Source organism: Apium graveolens, chromosome 3 (assembly GCF_009905375.1).
Source record: "Apium graveolens cultivar Ventura chromosome 3, ASM990537v1, whole genome shotgun sequence".
Lineage (NCBI taxonomy): Eukaryota > Viridiplantae > Streptophyta > Magnoliopsida > Apiales > Apiaceae > Apium > Apium graveolens.
The window spans coordinates 22,354,688-22,370,269 of record NC_133649.1 but is presented as its reverse complement, the minus strand read 5'-3'; the positions used below and the strand labels follow the sequence as shown (position 1 = coordinate 22,370,269).

At 31.7% G+C, this 15,582-nt stretch overlaps 2 protein-coding genes across 2 annotated transcripts; both read left to right on the top strand.

Moving 5' to 3' along the window:
• Positions 1–679: 679 nt before the first annotated feature.
• On the top strand, positions 680–2,636 carry LOC141713993 (uncharacterized). The gene is made up of 8 exons (XM_074517543.1): positions 680–829; positions 929–1,202; positions 1,308–1,377; positions 1,456–1,526; positions 1,678–1,880; positions 1,984–2,117; positions 2,202–2,322; positions 2,403–2,636. Exons 1-8 carry the CDS (start codon positions 680–682, stop codon positions 2,634–2,636), a joined length of 1,257 nt encoding a protein of 418 aa, XP_074373644.1.
• Positions 2,637–5,513: 2,877 nt separating this feature from the next.
• Positions 5,514–14,984, top strand: LOC141713992 (uncharacterized). The gene is made up of 17 exons (XM_074517542.1): positions 5,514–5,571; positions 5,638–5,700; positions 5,818–5,946; positions 6,023–6,085; positions 6,657–6,713; positions 6,832–6,888; positions 6,977–7,015; positions 7,100–7,198; positions 7,482–7,610; positions 7,784–7,864; positions 7,973–8,896; positions 9,057–9,515; positions 9,737–9,995; positions 10,080–10,986; positions 11,064–11,067; positions 13,342–13,590; positions 13,693–14,984. The coding sequence occupies exons 1-17, from the start codon at positions 5,514–5,516 to the stop codon at positions 14,982–14,984; spliced, it is 4,869 nt and encodes a 1,622-aa protein (XP_074373643.1).
• The last annotated feature ends 598 nt before the right edge of the window (positions 14,985–15,582 follow it).

The following is a 15,582-nucleotide window of genomic DNA, read 5'->3' as shown; positions in this document are numbered from 1 at the left end:
ACAAATTTAACATAATCATTTCCTTTTTGAACTTTTTGCCATTACGAACAAATCTCTCATTTACAAATATACTATTTTACACTTTCGGATTTTCTCATTACTAACAAATCTATAATTTATAAATCAACTATAATTATATACATGTATAAATAATTATGGCATAATATGCATTAGCTTAAATCATGCATGTTTAGAATAATTTGAGTTAGCTATGATTATGACATAATATACATTAGCTTAAATTATGCATGTTTGGAATAATGTGAGACATGATTTATTCAATCTCTGGATTTGACTTTATTTTTTCATTTATTTAAAGTGTTAGATTTTCCTGTATCCTTGCGTATAATTAATGTTGACAACTAATTTATATTTGTAAATAAATAATTCTTCACCATAATCAACTCAAATTAATTTGATATTTGAGAGATTTTTTATTTCTGACCACTTACACCAGATTTATGAAATCTTATGATATTTGACATTAAACAAATACAACCAATCAGAAATAAATATTATCTTCAAAAATATATTAATTGCACAATCTACTCAACGTAATTTATGCATATAATCAATGTTGACCACTATATTTTTCCTATATAAAGAGCTTTACACATATTTTGAACTCACATTAAAAAAATTCCTCTCAATAACAAACACTTTCGCTTACATCTGCATAATGCAAGGTTCTCGCTTCAGTCGTATTGTTTCTTTGACAACAGATAAGACAAGTTGGAGAATCAAAGTACGCTTGACTAGGTTGTGGCCTGGATTCAACGGCACAACGGGTGACTTCAAAGGCTTGAATCTCATATTCCTCGATGATGACGTAAGTACTGATTCCCACATATCGTGCACATAACTCATTAAAATATAATATATCCATATGTCATACACCAGTTTAACTAAATGTGTCTGACACATGCAGAAAACCCACATTCATGCTTATGCTGGTCCGGAATTTTGTAACGGTCAAGATGCGGAACCTACAGAAGGACATCTTTACTCGGTTTCCAATTTTACTGTTGCGGAATCTAGGTTCAACCATTCCCCAGTCAGTAATAAAAAGTGTATATTTTTCCAAAAATATACAAAGATGGAGCGGATAACAAAAGAGGATGAGATGATTCCCCGTCACAAGTTTGAATTAGTCTCTCTGGGATGTTTGCACACACGAGTCGGCGGATCGAGAATTTTTACAGGTATTTTTTTAGTAAATAAATTATCTAAGTTCCATTTTAAAGAAAGATAATTAAATATCCCATCTTTCTCCAAAGCAGATGTTATTGGCGTTTTTGAGGGTCCAGGTACAAATTCTTCGCGCCACACCCAAAAAGGAATAAAGAATATCTTCATGTTTGACATTGTTGACGGCAGGTAAATATAAGATGAGATACGATTTCCAACATGAAATTTTTTTTACTTATGATTTTTGGTTAATTTTTAAATTTTTAGCTTGCGAGCTAGGGTCACGGTGTGGGACAAACTTGCAGACCAATTACGTGCTGATGTAGAAAGTCTACAAGGTGATGCTCATATAATAATTATTACCGGCTGCAAAATTATAACCTACAACAGTAAGAAACATGCATCTACATTCATATTTATCATTAGATAAATATTAACAACTTATCAACAACAATTCTAATTTTTTATCTTTGGTATATTTTTAAAAAGGTATGATGCAAATCAGTTCATATGGATGCTCGAAATACTATATAGATTTAGACTATGAAGCTGTACATGATCTACGTCGAAAGTTTTCACTCACACACGGCGCAATTGATGAATCTGAATTTATTGGAGTTAAATTTGAAGAAACCATTAAATCATATAAAGTGGGAGAAATTAGCAATTTACGGATGAAAAATATGGATGAGGTTGGAAACAAAACCTTCATACATAATTTTTTTGCACGTATAACTATGTAATAATAGTTAATATTCACATTGATTACATATGGAAGTAATGTGTTTTTCTAAGATTGAAAAAATTGATGATTCTATGAAATGGTGGTATTACGGCTGTGACATTTGTTCGGCCGAATTGGAGGTGGTGGATGACTTTTATCGGTGTACTGGTGAATGCAAACAGATTATCTCATATCCTGATAAAAGGTACTATTTGTCTGAATCTCACTGTCCACTGTACAACATTTTTCAATTTTATAATTTCTAAAATTGGTTAATGTGCCATTCCAGGTTCCATGTTACAAGTTATGTTAGTGACTCCACTGGAACCATTCAGGTTATATTCTTTGATCGCGAGATCCGAAGGTTGACATCAAAAAATGTCAACAATATTCAAACAGTTAAGTATAATGTAAAACTTAAATGTATACAATTATATTATTGGTAAACACACATCACACATGGACTTCTTCAATCTGATTTGTTTGTCAGGACGTTTCATCAAATGAGTACCCAGAGTTACTAAAGGAGTTGGAGGGAAAGCAACTATCAGTGACCATTTGTTTAAACAAGAACAATTTATTGGACGGTCATTCAATATTTTTTGCCTCTGATGTTGCTGAATGTGGTGAAGCAGCAAATGCAGACTGTCCAGTTAAAATAAATGCAGAGAATATTCATGATCTTAGTTACATGGATGTAAGGATTTTTTTCCTAATTCATTAATTTTTGGTTTTTTTAATGTTGATACAATGCATGTTGATTTATCTGTGAATATTTAGGGGTCTGGCTCCACAAAATATGAATTAACAGAGAAAGAGGAAACTTCTTCGACTAATTCTAATCCAACAAAGATGACACCAGATTCCGTCAAGTCCACAAATAAAAGATTTAGACCATCACCCAGTCATGTGATCCTTGACGACGATGTCGTTTTTGATTTGAAAGGTCACTCCGAAAAAATTCACAAGGTAAATAAATTATCATATATTGTTCATTAAGTATATTTAGTATTCCAATCTGCTAATTCTGCTTTATCTTAATTTCAGCAAGGTTAAAAGGACACGAATGGGCAAGGAAGATCTCCTAGCATAAAGAGTTCATCATTTTAAAATAGTAGAATAGGAGGATTTTCATTATAATTAATTTGTTTCGTTACATTTCATATATGGTAATGATTTGAGTTGGATTCCTTATTTATAATATTGATTCAAGTTTTGCCTGCTTTACTTTTTCTACCATTTTTTTTATAGTAAATTTAAATAAAATATTATTTAAATTTTCTACGCTCCATTCCTAAGATTCATTCCTAAATTACGTTTTTAAAATTATAGCAACTTAGTATCTTCATGATTGATAATGTCATAAATTATGCACATGATTTACTTAATATTAATATTAACTAAATCTTTTCATACAATTTCTGTCTTAGCTATAATTATAGCATAATACACATTAACTTAAATCTTGCACAAAATTTAAGCACGAAGATTTGTTTTATTTCCAACCAATCACAAACAAAAAATTCAAATTTAGTCTTAATAATCACGCGCATGATTTATTCAATATTCAGATTTGACTGTATCTTTTCGTTTATTATATTTATTAGGTATAATTACCGACATATGTATGATTAACGTAAATCTTGCGATTAATTAATGTCGATATAGTTGTCAAATTTGACTATATATTTTTGTGTGAATTAATGTGTTAGCTATATTTTCTGACAACTTTATACGACTAAAGTAAATCTTACGTGTAATTAATACTGACAACTCACCATAATCAACTCACATTAGTTACAAAAATTTTAGTGTGGTTTACAAATCTACAATTTGGGGTTTTCTCATCAGTAACAAATCTCATAGGTTATAAATCAATAAATTATGTGTCAAAAATATAGCTAACACATGTACACGACCCTGATATATGGGACGATGGCTAAAACCCATCATATTAGAACAGTTAATTCAGATCATCTAGGCATGTTATCAGATTCAACATTTCAAAATTAACTATATTTTTCAGTAAAAATGACTTATCTTAAGTCATATAAATTCAAATAACAAAACGTAGATTCTGAAATGAAATAGATTTAAAAATGAATCATGTGATAAATGGGACAATGGTTAAATCATTCCACATTAGAGAAGTTAATTAAGATTATGTATGAAGGTTAGCGGATTCAGCATTTCAAGATTCTAAACACCTTTTGATAAAAAAGACTTATCTCCAGTAATATAAATTCAACTTAACACTCTGTTTAAAGGCTTGGCTCTTTATACAATCAGCTATATTATGATATATAGAACATGACAGAGTAATATGAGTAATTACTTTAATTAATGTTTATACTTTTTATCATTAATTAATGTTTAATTAATGTTTATACTTTTTATCATTAATTTCAAATTCAAATTCAAAAACATTTCCTTCTTGACTGTTAAACATTACTTACAAATTTAACATAATCATTTCCTTTTTGAACTTTTTGCCATTACGAACAAATCTCTCATTTACAAATTTAGTATTTTACAATTTTGGATTTTCTCATGACTAACAAATCTATAATTTATAAATCAACTATAATTATATACATGTATAAATAATTATGGCATAATATGCATTAGCTTAAATCATGCATGTTTAGAATAATTTGAGTTAGCTATGATTATGACATAATATACATTAGCTTAAATCATGCATGTTTGAAATAATGTGAGACATGATTTATTCAATCTCTGGATTTGTCTTTATTTTTCATTTATTTAAAGTGTTAGATTTTCCTGTATCCTTGCGTATAATTAATGTTGACAACTAATTTATATTTGTAAATAAATAATTCTTCACCATAATCAACTCAAATCAATTTGATATTTGAGACATTTTTAATTTCTGACCACTTACACATGATTTATGTAATCTTATGATATTTGACATTAAACAAATACAGCCAATCAGAAATAAATATTATCTTCAAAAATAAATTAATTGCACAATCTACTCAACGTAATTTATGCATATAATCAATGTTGACCACTATATTTTTCCTATATAAAGAGCTTTACACATATTTTGAACTCACATTAAAAAAATTCCCACGACTGCAGACTCATTTCCACCTTAATTTTGCACGATATAATCTTTTATCACCATATTAATTATTAAATTTCATTTTGTATCTTCCAATAGTCCTCTTTTGCTTAAATCCTGTTTGTTTCTAATGTTTTATCTTTTTACTCTTCAACCATGAATGTATTTGTCACTTAACTCTAATCCTTCATGACACATTAGTACTGAAGCTGCTTTAGGTATTAACTTCTATATTTAAATTATAATTTTTATATATACTAAACGTAATGTGTATTCAAATTCATCCCAATGACCTAATTTATGTTCGTGTTTATTGATTTGTTAGGTTTGTTGTTATATATATATATATATATATAGCTGCATCTTTACAATGCATATTGTGCTTTCAAGCTGTTTGATGAATAACCCATTTACGTACTTATAGATTATGCCAAAAAATTTGCTTATTTAGGATACTACAAATTCAGTTAAGCATTCTAAGGACATTTTAATATCAGGCATCTTGCACTTATGGATACCTCCAATTCTCAACAAGGCAATGCATCCATGGGAGAAAAACGAAAAAGAGGTATGATCATGTTTTTGCACTTTTTAAATCCAGAATTTGACATTTTTGTATTGTGTTGGATCATAGGAAGACCAAAAAAAATTGATGTAACTGGATCTTCAAACACTTCAGTGAATGGAACGATTTCAGGTTTTGAAACTTTTTTGTCTTCTCATCTTTATCTATTGGATGCACACGTAAATGCACACATCAACAAGTACCATTACTTTATGCTAAGATGCCTACTATATTTTCCATTACTTTTAGGACAATATGCTCCACAACCATTTGTAAACACATTATTGCCGGTTTACAATAGTTTAAAACCAACACCATACAATCATCATTTCACAATTCCAGTGACTCCAAATAATATGGCTTCTATTCTTAACAGAGGTAAGTACATAAAATGTTTTTACAAACCAATATTCTCTTAATTATTTATACTAATTATTTATTAAATATTTTGCAGAAAGAACTCCGTTGACCCTCGCAAGTACTAATATCAGTGTTCAGCGACCAAGACTGCAAGAAGGTAATATTTAAGAGATTTCACTTTCTCAGGATGTGAGATGTTTGATTAGTATAACATTCATACTCATAATTTAACAAATATTCATTTTATTTCTACTGTGAGCTGAAAGTGAATAATTTATAAACTTTAATCTCAATATATTGGGTTTCTTTTCCAACTTATTCGGACAATTTAGCCCACATCTATCTGCAGAATCAGGCTTGAACGTTCATAACAGTGTATCATCGACATTATACAACCATCATTATAGAATAACGCAAACTTCCAATAATTTTTCATCCTGCCCTATCAGAGGTACTTCTATGTCCCAGTGATGTAATATTTAATCTCTATTTGTTATTTATACAAATCATTTTGTGGTGTTAGCAGAAAGAAGGCCGCTGATCAACATCACTAGAAATATTATTGGTGACCAACCAAAAACTCAACGAGGTAATATTCTAGGAGTTCTCCTAAAGAAAGAATTGTTAAATCTGTTTTTTTTTTATTTTTTATATTCATTATTGATTATATATTTTTGGCGTATCTATGTAATGTCTTCAAACTCTATCAAAATCTTAAAATACATCAGGCCGTCCTAGAAAGGTGTCTGCCAACACAACACTTGACAAAGAGAATCATTTCCCAGGTATCACAAAACTATTTTCTTAGTTTCGAAATAGATTGATAAGTAAAATATTAATACTTGGACTAAATAGAAAAATTGACAATAAAAAACAAATTAACAACTTTCCATTGCATTTCAGGAAATAATACTAGAGAAACTTCTGTACTAACGTCACCTCCTCAAAAGAGACCAGTTGGTAGGATTAATATGGATTTTTCTTGCAAAATTATTAATGATTTAATATAGTTTTTTATTCTAATACAATCTAATGAATAATGATGCAGGACGTCCTCAAAAGATTACGGAGAATCCAGTTTTTACATGTATTTACTTTTCTGGTAGTTTTGTGTATGGTAGTTTTTATATAAAATTTGTGTTCTCTTTCTTTTCACATTTACTTTCCACAGCCCCTCTACGTCCTTTGTTACCGATATTACCAAGTGCAATGACATCTTACAAGCCTAATAGTACAATACAAACACCATCCACATCGCAAATGGGATTTGGTGTGTATGAATTTTTTTATATATTTACTCAAATCTGTGAAAAATCTGTTTGTTTATTTTTTTATACTTTTTATCGGTTACATAATGAAAATCTATTTCTTTATTTAATAGACCATGGTCAATTCAGTACTTTAGAAAGATGACACTCTGGAAATGAATGTTCTTCAACAAGACGTCCAATTCTAGATATGCCGATTGGGTCAGGTATTGGTTGTACATCCAATATCAATTTGCTATTTATAATCAAACGTAATGTACTCATCAACATGAATAACTTTTACAGGAAATTCGGGAGCTCAGAATACCAACAATGAAAATACTGCATCGTTCAGTCGTTCAAAAAATCCTGTTGTGAATTTGTTGTCATCTTTTGATGACGCGAGTGAGTTAGCATCATGCAATGATGTGCAAGGTATTGAATCGACTGTCTATAAATTTTTCCTTTACATTTACATGTTTGGACTAATTTGAAAATATTTTATACATTGATTACTGTATAATGACAACTATATATTAGTACTCCATAGACTATTACTTTACCATGCATAGCAGACATATCTAATGAAATTTTAAAAATATATGAAGATGATTTTATCGGTATTGACAATGACGATGTCTCCGAAGATGAAATGGATGATGATTCTGAGATGACAATTGCAAGGGGAGGTATTTTTATAATTACTACCAGCTAAGCACATGCATATTCTTTTAAGTCGTTATATAACCAATCTTATATATATTTCTAACAAGTGTCTACTATTTTACTATCATTAGATGTTCCAACTGAATATTTGAAATTAGGCCCACCACAGTATAAGTGCAAATCCTGTCATTCTATAATGTGGATAGAAGAGAGGAATAATAAATCAGCATCAGTTAAGTCTAAACCTACATTCTCAATTTGTTGTGCTGCTGGACAAATTGAGCTACCTAAGGCAAAGCAACCTCCTGTATACCTTGCTCAACTACTATTTGGAGGTCCTGAACAAAAGCATTTCCATGACCGTATCAAAGTCTATAATTGCATGTTTGCTTACTCATCATTGGGGGGCAAAGTGGACAAGTTTGTAAATGTGCATGGCGGTGGACCATTTTGTTATCGACAAGGTGGACAGAATCATCATAGCATGGGGACTTTAAAACCGGTTAAAGGTGGCAATCCACGATTCTGTCAATTGTACTTCCATGAAACCGAGAATGAAGTTAATAACAGGATAGATGCAATTCAATCAAATAATGACAAAGATAGTGCAAGACCTGAAATTGTACAAAATCTCATTAGAATGTTTGATGATGTGAGTCCTTTAGCAAAAAAATTTCGGCAAGCAAGAGATCGTTTTCAAGAGGAGGAACAACCAGAACTTATGATTGTTCTCAAAGAATCCAGGTCCGTATCTGGGCGAATAAATCATATTTCACCCACTCCAGATGTTGCAGCATTGATTGTAGGCGATGAAGATCCAAACTGTGGTGAACGAGATGTTATTCTCCATCTTAAGCAGGGTGGATTTGTGAGAATAAGTTTCATACATCCTCTTTTTATGGCACTCCAATATCCAATTTTGTTTCCATTTGCTGAGGATGGCTTCCATAAAGGAATCAAGTACAGACGCACACCTGAAAATACTAATAAAAAAAGAAAGTGTGTGACGTTAAAGGACTACTATTCTTACCAATATCATATCAGACCAACTGAAGGTTAATTTTCTATATGTTTGCTATATATGTCGAAAATTATTCATGCCAATACATTTTAGAAATCAAATAGATAATTGAACTTCAATTTTGTAACAACCCAATTTATTGAACTTTTTCTTTAATTTAATTATTTTGATTAATACATCTCACTTTTATGTAGGAATGACCTTACGATATGGTAGGCGTCTGTACCAGCAATATATTGTTGATGCCTTCTCCATTATCGAGCAATCACGTTTGTTTTGGTATAAAACTCATCAGAGTACTGTCAGGGCTGATATGTACCAAAACATACGTGACCATGTAAGGAGAGGAGACGAAGATCCAAATGCTATAGGCAAGTCTTATATTCTACCGGCATCGTTTACGGGTTCGAGACGATACATGAATCAAAACTTTCTTGATTCTCTTGCCATATGTCGTGCTATCGGACATCCAGACATATTTTTAACTATGACAGCTAATCCTAAATGGCCAGAGATTCAAGAAATGCTTGACTATACTCCTGGCCTGACTGCAAATGATGCACCAGATGTAGTTGCTCGAGTTTTTAAGTTGAAATTAGATCAATTGTCGCAAGTCATCAAGAAAAAAAAATTCCTTGGTCGCTGTATTGGAGGTATTTACTTTCCTATAATATGTACATTGTGTTTTATTACGTAAGTGTTTTTCTCTCTTTACACATGATTATATATAATTTGCTTAGATTGCATGTTGTATTTAAAATAGATGCATTTCATCTAATCTCAAATCAATTAAAACACTTTTCATTACATACTATATTCAGCGGATCTCCAATACTTTACTTAAGTTGTGAGACAATTGTTTTTTGTATTTTAGCATTACATGTGATAGAATTTCAAAAGCGCGGATTGCCTCATGCACATATGGTGATTTGGTTGCATCCTGATAGCAAACCTAAGACCATTCAACAAGTTGATCGAATGGTTTCCGCCGAGATTCCTGACAAACAACAAGATCCTCATGGATACGATGCTGTTAAGCAATTTATGATACATGGACCGTGTGGTGAATCACACAAGTTATCTCCGTGTATAGATTCAGATCGCAAAAATTGCACACGTCACTTTCCAAAAAGGTATACAGTATTAACAATTTTATATTTCATACATGTTCTCCAAAAAAATTATCTTACTTCATATCTGACTTAAACATGTTCTAGGTACTGTACAGAAACATCATTTGACGACAGTGGATTTCCCGTGTATCGGAGACGCAAAACGAATCATATTGTTCAGAAAAATGATGTGGAGTTGAATAATCGATGGGTTGTCCCCTATAATAGAGACCTGTTAGTCATGTTTCAGTGTCATATCAATATTGAAATATGCAACCATGCACGAAGCTTAAAATATCTTTTTAAATATTGTATGAAAGGACATGATAGAGCTACTATGCTACTGGTTAAAGCAAAAAAAAACACAACTACATATGTAGATCAATCCAGTTCTGAGCCTGTTAAAGCCGCCCCAATTGATGAAATTAGCCAATATTTAGATGGGCGTTATGTTTGTGCGGCGGAAGCAGTTTGGCGTACTTATGGATTTAGTATCCACCACAGGACTCCATCTGTGGAACGCCTCCCAGTTCACTTAGAGGATATGCAGACAATAACCTTCAAAGGTAATGAGTCTTTGGAAAATGTTGAAAATCGTGCATTATTTCGCAAAAGCAAGTTGCAAGCATGGTTTGAAGCTAATAAAAAATATCCTTGGGGAAGAAACTTATCATATCAAGAGTTTCCTGCTAAATTTGTGTGGGATGGTAGGGGTTGTCAATGGACACCTAGAAAACAGGGCTTGGTCGTTGGTAGGTTACATTCTACATATGCCTCATCTGGAGATTTATTCTACTTGAGAATGATTCTTACCAGATTTAAAGGAGCAACGTCTTTTGCTGACCTTCGAACAGTCAATGGCAAAGTTTTTTCTACATTTAAAGATGCTTGCAATGTATTAGGATTCTTGGAAAATGATAACGAGTGGCACGAAGCAATCACTGAGAATTCTCATCATGCTACAGCGTCACAATTGCGTCAACTTTTTGTACACATTTTGGTAAACTGTCAGGTTAGTACTCCGTCCAAGTTATGGTATGATTATATTAAAAGTTTTACTCATATTTATGAAAATATGTTCAATTCCAGTTTGGTAATCCATCAAAGCTATGGTACGATCACATTGAAAATTTTACAGATGACATAACTTGGATGCGATGATGTGTTTTGAAAAATAATGACTTGGTACTATCAGAAGAAGAGATACAAAATTGGGCTTTAGCAGGTTATCATCAACATTATTCTATGCACTATATATCAATATCGTGGTTTGTCAAACATTTATATATTATTGCATGAAAGTTCAGTCAATGGTGAATTCAACAAGTTCTAATTGTCATCACCCTCCGCTAAAATGTCTTACATCCATGTATATTAATTAAAATAACAAATCATTAATTTTGGATAAAACTAGACTTAGCTATCTTTCAAATGATACAGGGAACTACTGCAATTATCCTTCTACATAGTAGCATTTTTTTATCAAAAGTTTGGTCATTAGAAACAAGTATACCTTCATTTATGCAGCATGCCAAATATGACATAACATAGATAAATGCAACTCAAAGAAGATAATAACTATATATCCGTTAAAGTTAATTAATATACCTGATGCTCAGAAGTTCCTTCTACCTTTGTAATAATATATGGAACAAGTATTATATCCTTCTACATTCTAAAAATGACTTATCTCCACTTACAAAAATTCAATGAACCAAATGTTAATTTTATTAAAAACTACTTAATTATCTTTGTAATAATATATGATACACCAATCATATCCTTCTAAATTATAGCAGTGAATTTAGATCAAGAAGGAAGGTTAGCAAATTCAGCATTTCAAAATTCTGACCACCCTTCACTAAAAATGACTTATCTACCTGTAGAAAAATTCAAATAATGAACCGTTAATTTTGTAAGTTAATAGACTTAATTCTCTTTCTAATAAGGTATAGAAAAGGTGCAACAAAATATTATAATATAGTAGTTTATTCTGTAAACTTAGTTTGTAACAGATTCTGCAGTTTCTGAAACTGACAAGCCTACACTAAAACAACAAAACTCACTGTAGAAAAATCGAAATTGCGAGCTGTTAGTTTTGAAAAAAAGTAGTCTTGAATTATGTATCTAATATCTAGGGAACAACTGTTATATTCTTCTACATTGTAGCATATTATTCTACAAAGTTGGGCCATTAACGCATTCAGCATTTGATGAAACAGTCAGCACTTCACTAAAAATGACTTATCTCCCAGTACAAAAAATCAATAAATTAACCGTTAATTTTGTTCAGAACTATACTTAATTATATTTATAATAATATATGAATCAATGGCTATATCTTTCTAAATTAGAGCAATTAATTTAGATCACATAAGAAGGTTAGCAAATTCAGCATTTCAAAATTCTAACCACCATTCACGAAAAGTGACTTTTCTCCCTGTAGAAAAATTCAAAGGACAAACCGTAAATTTTGTAAGTTAATAGACTTAATAATATTTCCAATGAGTTATAAAAAAGGTGCAGCAAAATATTACAATATAACAGTTTATTCTGTGAACTTAGGTTATAACACATTCTGAATTTTCTGAAAATGACAAGGCTACACTAAGAATAACCAAAACTCCATGTAGAAAAATCAAAATTGCGAGCCGTCAGTTTCGAAACAAACTAGACTTCATTATTTTTCAAATATCTAGGGAACAACTGTTATATCCTTCTACATTTTAGCAGATTATTCTACAAGGTTGGGCTTTTAACAGATTCAGCATTTGGTGAAACAGTACACTTCACTAAAAATGACTTATCTTCCCGTATAATTTTAGAATAATAAACTAATTATTAATTTTGTTCAAAACTAGACTTAATTATCTTTCTAATAATATATGAATCGATGAATATATCCTTCTAAATTAGAGCAGTTAATTTAGATCACGCAGGAAGGTTAGCAAATTCAGCATTTCAAAATTCTGACCACCCTTCACGAAAAATGACTTTTCTCCCTGTAGAAATATTCAAATAACAAACCGTTAATTTTTTAAGTTAATAGACTTAATTATCTTTGTACTGATGTATAAAATAGGTGTAGCACAATTTTATGATATAGCAGTTTATTCTTCAAACTTAGGTCATAACAGATTCTGCATTTTCTGAAAATGAAAAGCCTACACTAAAAATAACAAAAACTCCCTGAATAAAAATCGAAATTGCGAGTCAAAAGTTTTATAAGAAACTAGACTTTATTATCTTTCTACTGACATATAGAGCAACTGATAATTACATCTGCAATTAGCAGCGGATTGACAATTATGTTATATGTTCCTGCATCATTTATTTCATTTTTCTTAACATGGTTTTATTTCTGCAGAACTTGAAAAGATTTTTAATTCCATTGGAAAATCTTTACGGAGTTATCCAGACATGCCTTTGCCACCTTCTCAGTTTTTTAGTGGATTTTCAAACACTCTTATTGCCGAGGAAATGAGTTACGATATTGAAGCGGTGAAAGAAGAACATCAAAACCTGCACTCAAATCTAAATGCAGATCAAACAATAGTATATGATGCTATTATTGATTCTGTTTACAATAAGAAAGGACATGTGTTCTTCGTCTACGGTAGTGGAGGCTGTGGAAAAACATTTCTTTAGCGTACAATTATTGCTAGACTGAGGTCAGAAAGGAAAATTGTACTGCCTGTTGCGGGATCTGGGATTGCAGCTGTTCTATTACCAGGAGGCCGAACAACACATTCAAGGTTTAAGATTCCGCTGGACATAGATGAACAATCAAGTTGTGGATTGAAAAATGGAACTGATATAGCCGAGTTGTTACAAAATACGGATCTCATTATATGGGATGAGGCTCCCATGCAAAAAAGGTATGCATTTGAAGCGGTAGATCGAGCTCTAAGGGATATAATGGGTTATGTCTCATCAGAAAATCGTCAGAAGCCGTTTGGTGGTATCACCGTAGTCTTTGGTGGTGACTTTAGACAGATCTTGCCTGTTGTGGAGAAAGGTAATAGACAAGACATCGTAAGTATATGCATTAACAGGTCTTACATATGGGATGAAATTATGCTCTTCACTTTAAAGCAGAATATGAGACTACATAGAGGTAACTCTGATGCCATTAATAATGCTATTGATGAATTTAGTAAATGGGTACTGGATATTGGTGATGGTAGACTTTCTTTTGTTGATGAAAACGACCCGAATAAAGATCCTGAAGTTTTCATTCCTGAACGGTTCTTAATTCCTCACACCAAGGATCCAATAACAGATATTGTTGACTTCGTCTATCCTGATGTTGAATGCAGTTTTAAAGATCATCAATATCTCAGAGACAGAGCTATTCTTGCTCCCACTAACAAACTGGTAGACGAAATTAATGCTCATGTGTTGGATCGAATACCTGGTGAGGAACATGTATATCTTAGTGTTGATAGCATGGACGAAGGTCCTATTGACGAGCATAGTTTAAATTCAGCTTTTCCTGTGGAGTTTTTGAATTCAATCGACATGTCTGGAATGCCTAAGCATGAGCTTAAGTTAAAAGTTGGTGTTGTAGTCATGTTAACCAGAAATATAAATCAGGTTCTAGGTTTGTGCAATGGTACACGGATGGTTATAAAGAAATTATTCAAGTGGACAGTAGAATGTGAGATAATTACAGGAAGTCATGCAGGAGCTATGCATATTATTCCGAGGTTTACCACAACATCAAATGAAAGCAACTCTAAGTGGCCTTTCATATTTAAGAGGAGACAGCTGCCGTTGCAAGTTTGTTTTGCAATGACGATTAATAAAAGTCAAGGTCAGTCTTTGGAAAAGGTTGGTGTGTATCTTCCCAGTCCTACTTTCTGTCATGGTCAGCTTTATGTTGCTCTCTCACGTGTCACTTCACCGGCTGGTCTTCATATCCTCTTAGGCGACGGAACTACTGAAAAGAAATATAGTACAAAAAATATTGTGTACGAGGAAGTTTTCTACAATTTACCCAAGATGTAGTATTTTAATGTCATTATCTAAAATATCAAACCCACTCTTTTTTAGAAGATGAAACCCAAATTTAATCGTGATCATTAGTTTTTCAATTTTTTAATGTGATATTTTGTCTAAAATTTATTTCACTTAATCATGTAAAAAGTTTCATAATTTATCTTCCAAAAGTAGATGGATTAAAATAAGAAGTATGTCATCCTTGCAATTTTAAATATCATCTAATGTCTAATTTTATTTTACTTCACTATCATCTAATGAGTGTATTAATGTTTTTTCACGTCAATTGTTAGAACTAACTTTTTTTTACGTAATTACAATAAAAAAATATTATAAAAAAACCCTCGGGGCCTCGGTGCAAAGCACGGGCTACATACTAGTTACACTAATTAATTAGTTTATCTGTCATCTTCTTTACTCTCTCTCCTCTACACACTTTCATATTCAATTATTCACCCTAACTTTACTCTCTCTCATCTCAACTCTCTCATCTTCTTCTACCAAGTCCCCCCGGCTGCATGCAAGCTTTAATGGAATCGCAAATTATCAATGATTCAGCACCTGATTTTGATTCTGAAATAACACTCTCATTCAGTAGAGAGCCCAT

Bases quoted from the DNA above. Each gene is read 5' to 3' on its own strand.
- LOC141713993 (XM_074517543.1), top strand. From the start codon at position 680: ATGCAAGGTTCTCGCTTCAGTCGTATTGTTTCTTTGACAACAGATAAG. The intron at 1,203-1,307 runs GTATTTTTTTAG...TTGAGGGTCCAG, and splicing joins CGGATCGAGAATTTTTACAG to GTACAAATTCTTCGCGCCAC. The intron at 2,118-2,201 runs GTACTATTTGTC...GTGCCATTCCAG, and splicing joins ATCTCATATCCTGATAAAAG to GTTCCATGTTACAAGTTATG.
- LOC141713992 (XM_074517542.1), top strand. From the start codon at position 5,514: ATGGATACCTCCAATTCTCAACAAGGCAATGCATCCATGGGAGAAAAA. The intron at 5,947-6,022 runs GTAAGTACATAA...AATATTTTGCAG, and splicing joins GGCTTCTATTCTTAACAGAG to AAAGAACTCCGTTGACCCTC. The intron at 13,591-13,692 runs GTAGTGGAGGCT...CTGGGATTGCAG, and splicing joins ACATGTGTTCTTCGTCTACG to CTGTTCTATTACCAGGAGGC.